This window comes from Etheostoma spectabile, chromosome 22, assembly GCF_008692095.1.
Source record: "Etheostoma spectabile isolate EspeVRDwgs_2016 chromosome 22, UIUC_Espe_1.0, whole genome shotgun sequence".
NCBI lineage: Eukaryota > Metazoa > Chordata > Actinopteri > Perciformes > Percidae > Etheostoma > Etheostoma spectabile.
The window spans coordinates 18,751,561-18,768,605 of record NC_045754.1 but is presented as its reverse complement, the minus strand read 5'-3'; the positions used below and the strand labels follow the sequence as shown (position 1 = coordinate 18,768,605).

Below are 17,045 nucleotides of genomic sequence, written 5' to 3'. Positions count from 1 at the left end.
TTCTCCCTTGTTTGGTGCCTCTCTTTTCTAAAAACAATTTATTTCAAAAGTTTCACAGTGACGCCCAATAAAAAAACCCCCAAAACCCCGGCAAGGGAGGGGGGACCCCCAAGTCCCCGGTTTTTCCCGGGGGCAGGGCCCCATTTTTGGCACCTTTTCCCCGGCTGGATTGTTCCCCGGGAAAAGTCCCCCCGGGGGTTTACGTGACTGAAAAACCCCCAAAATTTGGAAAGAAAGAAAGAAAAAAACTTTACAAAACGTAGCCGTAATTTGCACACCCCCACAAAGCAGGGGGCCGGCAGCCAACCAGCGGTGCTCAGAGAGGTTTCGAAAACCGGGGGTTTTCAAGCCCAAAAAACTGATTTTTTACTGGAGTCTGGTGGGTTTTCCCCAACCAAGGGAATTTTTTTGGGGCCTTTTTGTTTTTAAAAAATGGTTTTAATTTTTTTAACCCGAAAGGGGGGGCCCTTCCCAAATCCTTTTTTATTAAAAGGGTTTTCAGACCTTTGAATTTTTTCACTGAGGGCTTTTTCACCCCCCAATTAAGAAAAGCTCTTAAAATTTTTAGTGTCCCCCCCCTTTTAAGTTTTTTCAAAAATAAAAATTAATTTGTTTTGAGGGTAATATGGTTTCTTTAGGGTGAAAAAGTTCCCCCATTTTGTTTTTTGGAGAAAATTTTTGGGTCCCTTTTGGCTAAAAATGGAAATTTTGGAACCCCGCAACCGCTCAGTTGTTGTTTTTAGAATTAGGTAACCCTTTGGCTTTAGGGCCCATTTTTTAAAACCCAGTGGGGTGACCCGCCCCTGGTTTCCCCATGTAAAATTAAAAACCCCCCAGAAAGGTTGTACAAGCCAATCCCTTTTCTTTTATGCCGGCCCCGAGGAAAAAGACCGAGTCAAGAGATAGAGCAGCAAAGCTTTCCCAAATGACCTTTTTAAGATTTTACCCGCGGGGAGAGGCAAAAGGGGCCATGGGGTCCAACAAAAATTTCCCCCTCCCATTTTTAAAGGGCTGAAAAGGGAACCCCCTTTTTTTTCCCCTTAGCCGAAAGTTTTCCCTTCAAAATTTATCCCCCTTTTTTGTACTGCCCCTGCTGATAAACGCCCCGGGTTTAATTTTGTGCATTGATTTTCTTTCCCCATTTGGGGTTTTTCCAATTTTTTAGGAGCAGCAAAAGGGCAAAAGATTTCATTTGGGGTTTTTGTGCTGAATTTTCCCCGGCCCCGACGAGGGGCAAATCACCGCTTCACTGGGAGGAAATTTTGGGGGTGGGCATTTTATTTCACCCGTATTTTAACTACGGTTGGGGGGTGTCCTTGTGGTTTTGTTTCGGGGGTGTGGGGTTCCCGTGGTTTGTGTGTTGTGTGGTTTGTCCTTTTCCCTTTTGTGTGTGTGGAAATGGCTCTTATTTTTTTGCCCATTTTGGGGAAATTTTCCCCCCATGCCCTTTATCCATAAATTTTTTCCCAATTTAAAAACCCAAAATTTTAAAAAACCCTCAAAAGGAAAATTTCCCCAAAATCCCCCCCATTACCCACGAAAATACAAATAACGGGGGGTTTAATCCCTTCTTTATTCCTGTTGACCAACCTTAAAACACCCCAAAAAACCAAAAAGATTAATTTTAACGGGGGTTTTCCCTTGGGAATTAAAATTTTGGAATCCCCCAATGGGGGACAAAGGAACCCTTTTTTCCCCATTTTGGATTTCTCATAAGCCCTTTTTTTCTCCAAGTTAGGGCAGCCAATTTTTTCCCTTTTTTGCCAAAGGGGTTTTCAGGCGCAGAAAAAAAGCCCAAACAAGCCTTTTTTTCTTCCTCAAAGTCGACAGAGCCCATTCAAAAAATTCAGTGGGTTGGGCCCAAATTTTATTAATGGAGAGGCCCCTTTTTTCCCACGGTCTTCCCCCCTCTTTGGCGGCTTTCCGCCGCCCTCATTTTGGGGGCCCCCTGGCAGGGTTTTATGATAATCTTTCCCCATTGACCCCCCCTTACTGCAGCCTCCACCCACCCATGATGATTTGGGGAATTTTTAGAAGCAGGGAACCCGTTTTGGGAACCCCTTTTCCTATTTTTCCCCCATCTGGAAAAAAAAAAAAACCTCCCCGGGGAATCATTTTAAAAAAACGGTTTTATATTTAAATTATTGGGGTATTCTAAGCGGTTTTTTATGGTTTGTAAGTGTAAAATTGGATTTGGGGAAAAAGTAGTTTTAGATTTTTTTAAAAAAAAAAAAAATAATTGAATTTCATTGTGATATGAGTTAAAGGTTTCAAAAACCCCAGAGATTGGGGGCCACTACCTTCTAATTTTTTTTCAAAAACCCAAAAACCCCACTCCCCCTCCCCAAAGTTATTTTCCATTGGGCCCTTCCCCCCTCTGCTTTAGCTAATTTTTTTGGGGGTTTTAGGTCCGCAAATGTAATGTTTTTTGTCAGATTATGGGTTTCCCTGTGTTGTTTTCCAAAATCCGCAGGCAGGTCTCTTGAAAAAAATTTAAAATCCACTTAGGGTTTCCTTTCTCCCTACAAAAAGCATAAAGACAAAGCTAAACAAATTTGCTAAGTAAGCAAAAAAAACAGATATTTTTTCCAGATTTACTAAAAAAAAGTTTAAAAATAGGCCCTAAAGGGCATTCCCCCCATCGCCCCGAAACCAAAACTACAATGAATGAAAAGATTGTCATTTGGGTGCGAAATGTTTGGGTTTTGCAAACTAAAACCCGCTGTCTGCCAAAAAGTTCCAAAACCCAGTTTCCAAAAAAAGTTTGGGATTAGTTTTAAAAAGTGTTTTACCCTCCCCATGTACTAAAAAAATCCTTTTTTGCTATTAATCAATGTTTTCTTAAACCCCAATCCATATTAAAAGTTATAAAACTATAATTTAAAAATTTAGGAAAACAAGAAATTTAAAAAAAAATGTTGGCATTGGATGTGTAAACCACAAAAAAAAAGAAAGAGAAAAAAGTAAAGGAATGAAAAATAATCCAGGGTTTTGCAGATCCATCCAACACTAACAATCTTGTCTGGCAATAGGGTTGCCTGTTTTGTGCCATAAAGAAATAGATTTAAAATACTGTGTAGTGGCCCAAAAAAAAAATCATTTTTTAAGCTCTGAAATGATACCAGTATTTGTGTCCAAAAAATGAATTTTATAATGACTTATTAATGCTAAAATAGCATATGTAAGACCTGATAACTCATGCTTAACAACACCAAAAAGAGTTGGCCACCCTCTCATCAGTCAGACATCTGTCAGCGCTAGCCATATCAACATGGGTGGCTTTAGGAAAGAGCCTTGTGAGTAAAGAAAACACCATATGGCAGAATTTCCCCCTCATAAGCAGACATTTCAATGGAGGAAGAAGTGTTCATACTGTTCTGTTCCCCTCGTCTGTGCACATATATACACAAGTGACAGTGAGAGCGCCGATGTGGTAAGATCCCAAACCTCCCCAAGCAAGATATTTGAGTCTGATCTGAAGACGACAGGAAATGATGAATAAAAACTGCTTGATAATGGGATCATTGAGTCATGAAAAACGATTCTAAGCGAGTTGTCTTTTGGGGGGGGCCAAATGAATGCAGACGCTCATTATGACCATCCGATGGTGCTTTAGCCTTCAAGCAGAACAAGAGCATACAATAGAGCTGCAACTGACAATAGAGGGGAAGAATAACAACCAAACAAAGAAAAAGTGATGTACTGAATTTTTCAGACGTGTAATTTACTGGAGCATGAGGGCTTAGTGGTGATGTTGGCTGATGACTTAGATTATAGGGATTATGATGCTAGATGATGGTGATCGAAGGGTCTGCGTGAAGTTCACCAGATTTGATTTACTAAGGTGGAACCAAATATGCATATTAATGCAGGCTTATCATGAATCATTATAAAGCTATGAAAAGTAATGCGCTGTAATTCGTATGTATTCCACATACTGTATGTATTGCTGTATCCACCACAGTAACTGCTGCTGTATAAAACCCATCAGGGCCGCATAGGAAGTAGGTCAGGGTGGATGGGTGGGTCATAACACTCAGGGCTTTCTTTCTTTTTGTGATTACCAATTTTAATTTCGGTTAAACAAAAAATACAATTTGCTACATGAACATATCTTCCCCTTTTTCATCCTCACCACCCACCCAGACAGAAATCAAGAAATGACACTCTAAGCACACTATTCAAATCCATACTACCAAATAATAACGAAATAGACAAACTATAAACCAAATGAACACACGATTGACTACACTGTGGACCCATCATATACTGCATCTCTCTCCCCAGCACAAAGCTTCTTAGAAGCCCTCCAGAAAGTTCAAGTACCTTCCTTATTTTCTAATTTAGACATCTGATCTGGAAAACCGTTTGTATGACAAAAGCCGCCACACTAGCCATCTTAAAAGCCAAAACACAGTGCTTTCAAGTGCAGGACAGGAGTTTGTGTCCCGGGCAAAACACAACCCTAACTCATCTACCTTTGGCTTTTCTTTAATTGCTCACTCGTCAAACGCAGTGGGGGAAGCCATCAAGATAACTTTTTTTTATAGCTAACCCTACATAACCCTAGCTATGACTAATACTATGTAATTCTAATCCAATCTATACCTAATCCAATATAACCCTAACTATAATTTATCCTATGTAACCCTAATCATATCTATACCTAATCCAATATAACCCTAACTATAACTAATCCTATGTAACTCTAATCCTATCTATACCTAATCCTATATAACCCTAACTAATCATATGTAACCCTAATCCCTTCTATACATAACCTTATATAACCCTAACTATAGCTAACCCTAACCATAACTATACTTAACCCTACATAACCCTAATCCTACCTATACATAACTCTATGTAACCTTAGCCATATCTATACCTAACCCTATGTAACCCTAACCCTATCTAATATCTAATATCTAACCCTCTAGTCTTAATTATTCGTTATGGTGCCTAAACTTGAGTATCTATCTATCTATCTATCTATCTATCTATCTATCTATCTATCTATCTATCTATAGAGCACTTAACTGCCATGAGACCAGTCGTCATGTGAGCCGTAATTTTGTAGGATATCATACAATTATTTTTTTATTTTTTAAGCAGAAGTGCAAAACAGATGAAAATATACAGAAAAGTACACTACACATACCGAAGAAGACACAGTGCACCTTTTCAACAATCTTTCCTTGCAATCAGATGTTTCCCCACCAAAACAAAGAGAGGAAATACAGCAAGGAGGGAGACACAACAAAAACACAACAGCAAGAACGATGTCGGCAGCTCACAAACAAGACACACAGAGACAGACACAAACAAACAAGAGGCATTGCCAGAGAGACCGGCATAAGGGACCAAACACAAACAGACAGAAGTGAGAAGGCCATAGCACAAGTCTACAGCATGGCTTTCAAAGATTCAGCAATGCTGAGCCAAGTTTCCAAAGTCTTTCCTGGGGCTGCATTTATGCAAGTCACGGAGAGCTCCATATATATGACATCCAGAAAGGAAAGGGTCCAAGTACAAATAAACAGGTCGTGAGGTGGTTTCCAACGGGTTGCAATCATTCTCTTTGCTGCTATAAGTTCAAGAGTTTTAAAGAGCTGCAGGGCTGACAGATCATTCAGAATCCAAACATTGACAGTAACAGGTACAATATCATTAGTTAGGGCAGATATTTTGGATGCCATATTGTTCCAGAACTGACCAACAGGAGAGCAATGTGCACCTTGAGCGGGCAGGGTTTAGTAGGCAGAAAGTGCACAAGGGGCTTTAAGTATTTTCATGTGGTGAGATATGTCTTATGAATTAAATTGTAGTGAATCTGCTGATAGTCTGGATTGCGTGATACATCTGGAATGTTAGACCATACATCATGCCAGTCGAGATGTATACTCAGGTTGGGGCAGTCCCGTACCCAGATGAATTCCCAGATTGCTGAAACTGAAATATTGCGTTAAAAAGCACATTTTGCAATTTCAATCACACATGCTTAGTGCAAGACAGATTGAAGGAAAGCTTTTTAATGTCCTCTTTATGCCAGGAATTGCCTGTATTTGTCCACTGATTTATAATGTCTAATTTCCTCACCCGTTTGGGAAGCCTCTATCCACTGTTCAATAGCACCCGGGGAAAGGTCTGTGATTACATTTAAAAGGCTTCCTTGAAAGAGTTTGGTGATTTCTCTATTTTAAGAGAAAATCTTGACTACATGTTTCTGTCCCTGGTTTGAACACTGTGTGTGCTGTTAATAGTCAGATCAGACTGCTGCTAATGCTTTTGTCTGTTGGCTTGTTTTGTGATGCTGAACAGTCAGCTCCCGTAAAAGACACATTACATATGTCTTTTACTTATTACATGTTTCTTTTACGGCAATATTCTTTATTTCTGTCTCCACCCAATAAAACTACTTTTCCCAAACAGTATAGCAGAAATACATCTGCATTGATACATCAATTCCAATAACCACTTGTATAAAATTCCCTGTATTCCCTTGTATTACAGTAACACTAATCTGTCATTTTAGCAGCTAAAGGGTTTGGTGTGGCCACATACTGAATATATTACATATATTCATTAGAACCTTGTCTTAGGACCCCTCCTACACACACATACACACACACACACACACACACACCCTCCCCCTTTAAAACAAGATAGGGCATCTCAAGAGGTTATCCTCACATTAAACACGTTTAACTAATTAAATACATGTTTTACTATGAATGCATTGTTAGCCTGTTAGCTTCTGTTGTGGTTTGTGGTGCTGAACGGACAGCTCCTGTAGAGTGGACTTTGCTATGATGTTCTGTTTCTATTAATTAGTTTGTAATTAAATATAGCTGCTATAGCTAGCCATAGGTACTGAAATATTGAAAGTCCAGTTTCTCTAATCTCTCTCTCTCTTTCTCTCTATAAGTCTCTGCTCTATTTGTCTTCTTCCCTTGTAGCTGACTAAAATGACTATGATGCAAATTTTGCACCTGCTTTTCCCTGTTGTTATATCACAAATACATTTTCCATGCTGCAGCGGTCAATCTGCAACAAGAAATCAGTTTCTGTGACCATTTGTATAAATCCTCCCATATTTTGCAGTCTTGCTGTACTAATACCCTAGACTGGGTAAACCCAGTTTGATCAGCCAGCGATTTGGTTTCACCCTGCAGCTCAGGCTGCACACCTGGAAACCTGCTTCCAAATTACAAAATTACAAATCTGCGGGGACCAATCACAAACTGGCTTATTCACCAGGCGCGCTATTGGTGGGTTTAACACAATGACAATAAAGAAGTCATGTCAGAAAGCAGCTCTTTGTTTACATTCAACATCGCGGCCAACGAAGCTCTGCAAAGTACGTCACCAGATTGTTGGTCTGATTGGTTGAAGGACTATCCAAGTGGACAGTTATTTGAACTATGCCCATTGGTCACGCCTCTTCAGTAGAAAATACAGAGCAACCTCCCCAGACTAATGTTCAATCTTAAAAGATTGAGCTTGGTCCGGTGATGGCCAGACTACTAATACCGTCCATTACACGTTACATGAACCCAAACATGCAATCTTGGTGTCGCTTTTCTTTCATTTTTCCTGCAAAAATGTTTGCGGTTGCCCCAATTAAAATATAGACTCTTTTTGACTCATTAGAGCCTAAAAAACTGCCACAGATCCTGACCTGAAATGCAGAAATAAAATACCCATGGCCCAGATGTAAACACACACAAACCCAGTTCTTCTCCCTTTATATCTTCCTCTCTCTTCTATCTCACCCACACACACCTGCATGCACTCCTTCAAGCAATTCTTTCCATCTCATGCCATTCTCATTAATCACCAGAGGCCATACAGGCTCCCATGTATGTAGGGGAAACGCTGCACTCTCTGGTCTATCAGGGACTTGTTTCCAAGCAGTAAACACCGGAGCTAACAATGAACCCAGCCCAGGGTCCAAGAAGGAGAAGAGATGCTAAGAGTTAACCCCTTTACCAGCTGGGAAATGGCCAGCCTTTTCTGTAATTACACCTGCTCTTTGGGTCCTACCCTGGTTTCAGATTCTGGCCCCTGGTGGGCATAGCCATGGGAAATGTCTGCTCCAGACATGGGGATTATGTAACAAGAAAGAGGGTTGCCAAAGTTTAATGGCTGGTGACATTAGCAAGAAGCAAGATAACAGACAGTTAAGAAGTAGTGGTAAGTAAGATTTTGATGTGTGGCTGGGGATGAGGCAAATGTTTTATGCTGATACATTAACTTGATCTCTCTTTCTTCACACACTTACTCTCTCTCTCTCTCACACACACACACACACACACAGAGGTCAAATGCAGGCTAACCTCGGCAGTCTGCGGACCAGCTACCGACCCAAACAGATCAATGTTGGCAGGATCTTTGGGGAGTTACTTCAACGATGTCGCTTATGAAATGACAAGATCACTTAATATCTCTTCTCCACCTGGCCTCGCCTTGAATCTGTATGGCACCAGCATGCTGACCGTGATGGAGCTGTCTCCCTTCTCCGCAGTGCATTTTCTGTCGCCGGGTCCACAGCCAATAGTCTTTAGCTGAGAGCAGTATCAGCTAGGCCCAGCATGTCGATTGTATTGAACTGGCTTGGCATGTCACAGGCAGTAAAGACCTCCTGATTGACTCCTGCTTGGATAGCATGTCCAACTGCATACATTAGTAATGCTGAGGATTCAATAGATGGATGGCCTGCACGGATTGATGCAGGCAGGCAGCACATTTACCTCAACGCAGGAAACCGGAGATGGACTGAACTTGCAGTGCAGTGACAAGGGTCACAAAATGGTTTCTACTGCTATCTAAGCTGCTCATGAATTAGAGTCAGATTCATAATGCATTATATATTTTGAGAGAAAGATACAGCAGAACCCTTCAACAGCTCACCAAAACAATTGTTAAAACAATTTAAAGTTCTGTAATATTTTATTTTGTTGCCATAGTAAGGGAGCTGGGTCACTATGCTGTGTGCTACCCAAAGGCTTAATTGGATGCTGAAGCATATCAGCATTTTCCAGCATGTACTGTTGTAAATGTAAGAATAGCCAGGCAGTCCCGATATACAGTATACAGTTTATACAAAGTTTAATCAGTCCCTCCAGGATCACAACAATTCACGCAAATTCCACCAATCATCCTGACTTTGGTGTGACTTGCAATTTTGACCAATCACCACAACTTCACTGCAAATTTGACCAATAACCACGGTCTCATGCGACTTCAACCAATCCCAGCAGTCCCACATGCCAGACTTTGTGTCAGTATGTGACTCTGAGAGCCAATGACCAAGCGGGAGTGAGAATGGGTTGATGTAACACACACATGGCCATATTAATTTCCTTGTTTCTGATATAAAGATGAGACGTGCAAATAATTTCAGACCGTCCTGCCAACCTGTCTACATTTTAACATCAATGTACGCTGTAACGTTTTTTCACTATAAAGTCGCTGAAGCAGCAGCTGTTTCAATCCTGTTGGCTTGCTGCAGAGGGCGGGGCTGCTCGGTTCCCCCCACAACTGACACACACACAAACACACACACACACACACACACACACACACGGTGGATGCAGGAAAAACTGGAGATGAGACGTACAGGATGATCTAAATTGAGGACAGCTCCGCTCGATATTATAAGTGCAATGATAAGTTAAAGTCCAATAAGCCCTTTATCAAACCGTATGAATGTGTCCCAGGTCAGGATAGAACATTAGTTAACAATGTAAAGCTCAACAAGCCACTGACAGACATGTTCAAATTTGATTCATTCAATAAATGATTATTTCTTTGTCTTAAATTCACCAGCCATTTCCATATTATACCAACATTTTCAGCATCCTGAGCCTTTGTGGTAAGGTTACTAGGACAACTCAGCCTACAGTAGTTTTATTCTCCCCAAAACAAGTTTCCTTTTTATTTGCAAAGAAATATACCCAACAACCTTTTTGCAATTTTCACCTTCTCTTGCAACTTTATTGCAGCAAAAACCAAAAGACATCGCAACTTTTTAATTGCAATGTATTACAAAAAGCTCCCACAAAATCAGGCATTTTGGGCCGTAACAATCTAAAAAATAGCCTGTGAAATTCTGTGGTTAAAAATTAACCACATCTGCACAGCCGGGCTGCTCTAAGTGATCTTGCTTTATCTTTGACTTCAAGTACATTTTCACTGTCATCAGTTTAAGCTGTTACAAGCAGCATTACCAAACCAAGATTGCTAAATACCCCAGCGGTCTTTCAGCCAGCGTTTTCGTCTGTGTAAAGGTTGTGTATTCTGATTTGAGGACTGCAACTGTGCTCAGACAGATGTTCTGCCTTGCATCAGTTTTGCTTGTGTTTATTTGCCCTTAATAACCAATGACCAACTGAACTTTGGTCCTAAGATGCTCTGACGCTGACTGTCTGTGTGACTGTTCAGCTCAGCCAATGACTGAAACTCCAGTTCTTTCTCTTCTGTTCCAGTTTCTCTCCTTTTTCTCTAGTCTGTACATTAATAAAGCAGATGTATTCATTCCAATGCAAGTTCTGTAGCATTATATATATTCTTAGATACAGTATGTTCAACATATGTATATCCTTAATACGCCTATAATGTCTCTGCATACAGTAGCTGTGTAAATGTTTTTTTTGTCAGGCCAACAGATTGAACCATACGTTGACATTTAAGTGAGGAGTAATACAGAGAATGTGACATGGTTCTTCTCCCAGCCCCCACTTCTCTCTTACCGCCCACTTTCTATTGAAAGAAGGAAATAATTAGGGGAAGGTTGGGGGTCGAGGTCTATCCCAGGAGAGCTTGGTGTTGATGTCTCACTCCTTCCACTTCCCACAATGCACTGCAGGCCGGAGGACATGAGGGGAGGGGGAGAAAAAAAGGTAGAGGAGGCAATTAGCAGGTAACACGTTAGCATACCGGCTGATCTGTTATAAGCCAATGCAGACGTGTATGTTCCGGGGGGGGGTGGGATCAGGTGGGAGAAATATATTGTACAGTCGGTTTCATTCTGTTTGTGTTTCGCAATTATCCATTCCACCGACAACATATCGCCCGCGCACGCACACACACACACACACACACACACACACACACACACACACTCACCTCAAGGCCTTTTAAACAGCCACTCCTGTGTTTCTATTACATTTTCATCACATTTTCATCACACATAATTAAGCCAAAGTGTTCTCTGAAACACTCTCCCCTCACTGCCCGCCCCGTGCAACCTCCGGTGTGTTGTCGCTCCTTTACAGCACATACTGAATGCAGACATGAGCTAAAAAAAAAAAAGCGTTTATTAACAGAATGTTTGACCCAATTGGCTTGCGTATGAAAACACCTGGGCGTTAGATTGAAATTTAATTGCTTCACTTAGCTAACCCACTTAAGGACCATGTTGAGTTTAGTCTGCTCAATTTGTTGGGATCAGCAGCTTTGTGCGTCGGGGATGTTGTAGGCTTGGATTATGGATAATTACTATCAATTAGTGGCTGAGAGTTTTGGCTTTGAAGCCGCAACAAGCAAAATGGAGCAATGTCGGGGAATGAACTTGGCTAAATGGAATTATGTAGATAATGGCTGAAGTGATAGAAAGGAAAGGGGCATTTGTTTTTGAGAAACAGGGAACTGCGGTGCTCAGTTTTTGTTTGTTGTTGCCGGCATCACCAGTGGGAAGGCGCAATATGTCGTCTGCACCCACGGTGTCAATCAGAAAGCCATTACTGCAGAGGTCAGAGACACACTGCTCCAGGTAAGCTACGTCTCAACGGGCTGCTCTGCTCGCATTTCCACCGGGATAAAGAAAAATAATAAATTTTGCGCCCAACAATATCTTCTGTCTCCCACATTTCAAGGAGAACTTTAAACTTGTGTCAGATATGAGAATGTTTGCTGCTTTCTCTCTCAGACAAAATGGAATCAAAACTTCTTTTTTTCACCTCTCTCTTTTTTTGTTGTTGTTGCCAGTCTAGCAATTTAAGCTCATAGCCTCATGGGTAATTTTGTGAATACATATCAGGACCTTTAGCTCACAGGCGGTGGCTGGCACACTCAGTAATGCCTCGAGCAATATCACTTTGAGAGCACCACACAAAAACAAAGATGCCTTAGCTCCATGAATATTTATTAATAGCAGATACCAGAGTTTAAAAATGACAGACTAATAGGTGGATGGAGAGGAGAGATATGAAGAGAATGATACAAAGACTGATGGAAAGTCAGCAGAAGACAACCCACAGAGCTTTCAAAGTGAAGCGGGCCCAGTAGGAAATGAAGATGTGCACACGTCGTAGCCTGAGAGGAAATTTGCTATTAAAATGCTGTTAAATACATGTTGTCTTGGCAGTGAGGGAGTCTCCCCTGGTATCTACATTCAAGAGCCACGCCTGATTGGCAGACCAACAGCACTGGTGGGTATGAGACCCAACGGGCCTCGCTGGCGGTCTCCATCATTATGCCGACGGCGCTATCATTTCTGGACGCTGATTAAAATGTTAGCGATGTTAAAAGAAGCTGAAGGTTAAATCACAAAGGGCTCCATGCAAAGTCATTTCACTCCACATCCTCTACCCACTCCTCTCACACACACACACACACACACACACACACACACTAATAAGGTAGACTTTTAACAGAGAAGGAAATAAAGGGCATTTAACAGGACGGTATAGGACTGGATTTTGATCTGGATTTTAGCCACTAATGATGCTGACTCAACTTAAACCACTTTTTCTGAATCAATCCCACTACATATCAAAGTCAACTGGATATTACTATGAAGATTTAATCCAGTGTTTCAAAAGGATGTCACATATATTTCCCAAAGTGGACTCCATCCGAGACTCCAATAGAAAATAGTTTCTGCTCGTATTTCTTTGAAAACGCTTTTTTATTGATTTTATTCTTTACATGGAAGCCTCGGTACCAAGATGAGGCAATAGAAATCTGTCAGAGAAATGCCATCACATGAACAAACAAACACCAGTAATTATAGATGGAGTGTCAGTGCAACCAGACAAATGTAGATTCAAATATATTGAATGTGAATCCTTTAGAATCCTTATCAGATCCATACAGGGTCAGCCTTCATGATGATAACATTTGTTATCAGCTTCTGCTGGCCCAGAAGGCAGAAGCACCACAGTTGTGACTGTCAGCCGTATTACAGTTCTCGTCCTGTTTTTACAACCTGGAAATGACCTGAGCAGCACGAGCTATGAAATGATGATTTAAAAATGATGGAATAACAGGTGTAGCCTACTTACATTTGCACACCTTATATTACATAAGCTACCTACTCCAAACTCTGCATGCCCCAACTCAAAACTAAAGCGCATGTACGCTTAAAAAAGTATAATATCTGCATGAAATGTCCGACAATCTCAGGGAGCTCGTGACTACTGAAATAGATGTAAAAAAGCACAACGTGCACTTGTGATCATTGAGTGGTTTTAGAGAGTGCTGTCTCTTCAAGCGCTAAACCAGATGTGAAACGTAACCAGGCATCGGACCCCAAACCGATTTACAGCCCTTGATTTGGGGTGAATAGCAGATACGTTGAGGTTGAAGGAGTAGTGAGTGGTTTAAGACTGCTTTTCCTCCGTTATGATATGTCTGCAAGGATCAAGCTAAGCTGTGGTGAAGCAGAATGGACAGGGTGACAGAGGCCAGCTATCACAGGAGTTTCTAACTAAGACGTTAGCGATCATAACTGTGGGGCCATCTGTGTCATCTCCTCCCTCTGCCTCTCACTCTCTGCCTGAGGAACCAATGGAAACATGCCTTTAACCTGGCTCCTTTTTCTTTTTTTATGATAATAGCTAAATGAGGGGGCACTTTCAAAAGAGGGAGACAAGCTTGAATATTGCCATTTTGTCCGTCTCTCAGAATTTTATCCTAAAACAAACAAACACAGCTACAGTTCCATAATTTGAGGATGAGTCATGCGTTTTGGAAGTCAGACTTCCAGTTTTAATTTAAAGTGCTCATATTATGAGGGGGGTTTGGGGTGATATTTTGTGTCTGTGGTGCTTCCACACAAATACAAACTTGGAAAAAAAACAACCCATGCTATTTTGAGTGAGATACGGTTTCTGAATGTCCTCTGCCTTCAGTCTCCGGGTGAGATGTTCAAAATCTGCACGGCTTTCTAAGTCACTAGCCGAGACGAGGTGGCTATCCGTGGCTAGCTCGTTCTCAATGGCAAAACACTGCTACAACACACACTAGTTCATCATGATCTCTAAAAGAACTACATACAAGTCCCCGTTCTGCAGGTATTCTACAAGTGCCCCTCGTTTAGAAGAAGTCTCCCAGCTAATCCTGCCTTGTACTGACCAAAGTTGGAGAAAAAGTTATCTAGCTGATGTAATTTTACCTAACTACTGAGCATGTGTGACTCCCAACAAAGATAGTAAAGAAGTAAGATGTCTTACACTGTAGCTAAAACAGAGACCTAAACACACAGGGTGAAAACAGGATCTGCAGCAATGTGCAGTACAACAAAAATATGTTGTTTTTTGAAAATGAAACCATGTAAACCACTTCTGGGACAACCTCAAAATACAATCATGAACCTGAAAATGAGCATAAAATGGGTGCTTTAAAGTTGCAGCCAGTGTGGGCATTGGCACTGTATCGTGACTCACGACATGCTTGGAAACAATAATGTCATTTAATTTGTATATATATATTTTGGGAGTGTGTCGTGTCACATTTCAGCATTTGATGTCAAGCAGAGAGTGATCCCAGCTCAGTTCTTTACTAAGTAATAAGCGGTAGAACACCAGTACAACAAGAAATAGACAGGGGGTGGATAAAATATGGGAAACGTTATGTGAAAGGAAACACAACTTAGATGTAACTCAATCACAAATGCAAAAGATAGACACCTAATAAACATACAAGATCTAAAGTTCTTGATTTTTTTGAATTAGGAACATTTAATCCATCTGTTTATGTGCTAAGAAAAGGATCCTTATTTTAAGTGAACCATTAAAAAACCCAATGTATGGTCACAAAGCTAAATCACACCCTTTGCGTTGAACATTTTTACACTCACTCATTTGTTCTCCATTGCAGAGTTCTTCAAAAAGAGGTTGAACCATTCCCCATATTCCTCCTCAGAGTACTTCATGCTGCATGAGGATCATAAATTCATTTAACAGATAGATATCCCCTCAATGCTCATCTAGCCACAGCAGAAAATGAATTTGCTGAGTTTATTGCTAAATGAAGGTTCTGGTGAGCAGGATGTGAGCGAGGATTTAGTGCACCTTCAGGGAGTCCCTCTTTCCAAACTAGAAATATGCTTCTAAGATCTCATCTCATATTAATTTGTCACAGCGAACGTAGCCGTGCTGTTGCTCCATTGCCGCCCTCTGGCTAACTCTGAGCTTTTCATCGCCTCGCAGAGCAGCAAGCCTCGGTACCTCCAATCTCTCAATGCTTGTTCCACAATTTAGCTTGGCTTGTTTTCCTCAGCCTCCCCTCACGCATCTTTGTCCCTCTCTCTCCCTCCTGATCTTTCCTCGCCCATCCACTGCGACCTCCCTGCAATTATGCATCCTCCAGTGGGACAATTAAAACTCAGCTATAACTTCCCAAGTGGAGGGGGGGGGGGAAACAATAGAGAATAAAAAAATAATGATGCCAGATTTCTTCATGCAACTGCCTACCTCCTTTTGAACTAGCTCCTCTTGGAAGTTGGAAAAGCAACTGTTTTAGCTGTTGTGACTGTATTCCAATGCCACAGTTCGTCAAGGACAGGAAGAAAAACTGTCTTTTGTTCAGCGCCAGCAAATCCACTCATGTTGACGTGGTTGTGCTCTTTCAAACCCCCCCCCACCCCCATCCCCACCATCCCCACCCACCCTCCTTCTCTCTGTTTGACAGGTGCAAGTGCAACCTTCACGCTAACAGCTGTGTATATGACAAAGAGAAGTTGAGCTGCGAGTGTGAACACAACACAACTGGGCCTGACTGCGGCCGCTGTAAGAAGAATTACCAGGGCCGGGCATGGAGCGCTGGCTCCTACCTGCCTATCCCAACGGGCACAGCCAATATCTGTGAGTAAAACACACACACACACACACACACACACACACACACACAAACACACACACACACTACAGTTGAGTTGAGTTGTTAAAAGGACACAGCAGGTATTAGTATAGGTCTTACAAGCACTGGGCAAAATAATGGAGCTTTTCAACAAAGGCAGAAGAGTTCTGTTGCAACGTTAATTCTGTTTAGCACCATCATGTGTCATCTTGAGAGTTCTGACAATCACCATCAGATTAGTGAGACATTGAATTGTGAGGTTCCAAAGCAATATGAAGTAACCAATGACGTTTTGGCGAGAGATCAAATGTTGAGAAGACTTTTCTGAATTTGATTGATCAAGTCCTGTGGATGTAGTCCACATGAGGCTGTAGTAAAGGGAAGTTAAGCCAATGATTGTATCGTGTGAACAGGCTGCTGTTCTCGGGTTCTGTAGCCCTGTGTTGTAATTTAGCCAAATAACACAGGGATGTTTTGACATGATTCTTCTCAAGAGTAGCTGAAATTGGACCAACAATTTGCAAACTTATTTGAAACTTATGCTGGGCAAACTGTATTAGCAAAGGGAGCAGTCAAAGCAGTAAGTAAGTCATTGATAGTGAAATCACACACTTCCACTTTGCTCCATATTAGCAACTTAATATGCACAAAAACTGCAAATGTATTCATTTATTAGCAGTTTTCGTTTTAGTGTTAGGTCCCATGGCATGAAAATATCACTTCATTAAGATGAGTTCCCCCAGCCTGCCCATGGTCCCCCCAGTGGCTAGAAATGACGAGCCCTGGGTATCCTGCGCTGCCTTTGAGAAAATGAAAGCTCAGATGGGCCGCTCTGGAATCTTGCTCCTTATGAGGTCATAAGTGGCAAGGTTACCTCCCCTTTCTCTGCTTTGCCCACGCTGAGAATTTGGCCCACCCATGAGAGAGAGAGACATCATGGCTTCTAAATGAGCAATGTG

The 17,045-nt window shown here is 41.5% G+C and overlaps 1 protein-coding gene across 16 annotated transcripts in view; it reads left to right on the top strand.

Moving 5' to 3' along the window:
• ntng1a (netrin g1a) overlaps nucleotides 1-17,045 on the top strand; it is a 271,523-nt gene that overhangs the window by 215,866 nt on the left and 38,612 nt on the right. For all 16 annotated transcript variants that reach the window (XM_032503682.1, XM_032503681.1, XM_032503684.1 and 13 more), the window contains one exon: nucleotides 15,919-16,091. In XM_032503682.1, coding sequence (XP_032359573.1) covers nucleotides 15,919-16,091 — 173 coding nt within the window. The remainder of the gene's footprint in view (nucleotides 1-15,918; nucleotides 16,092-17,045) is intronic.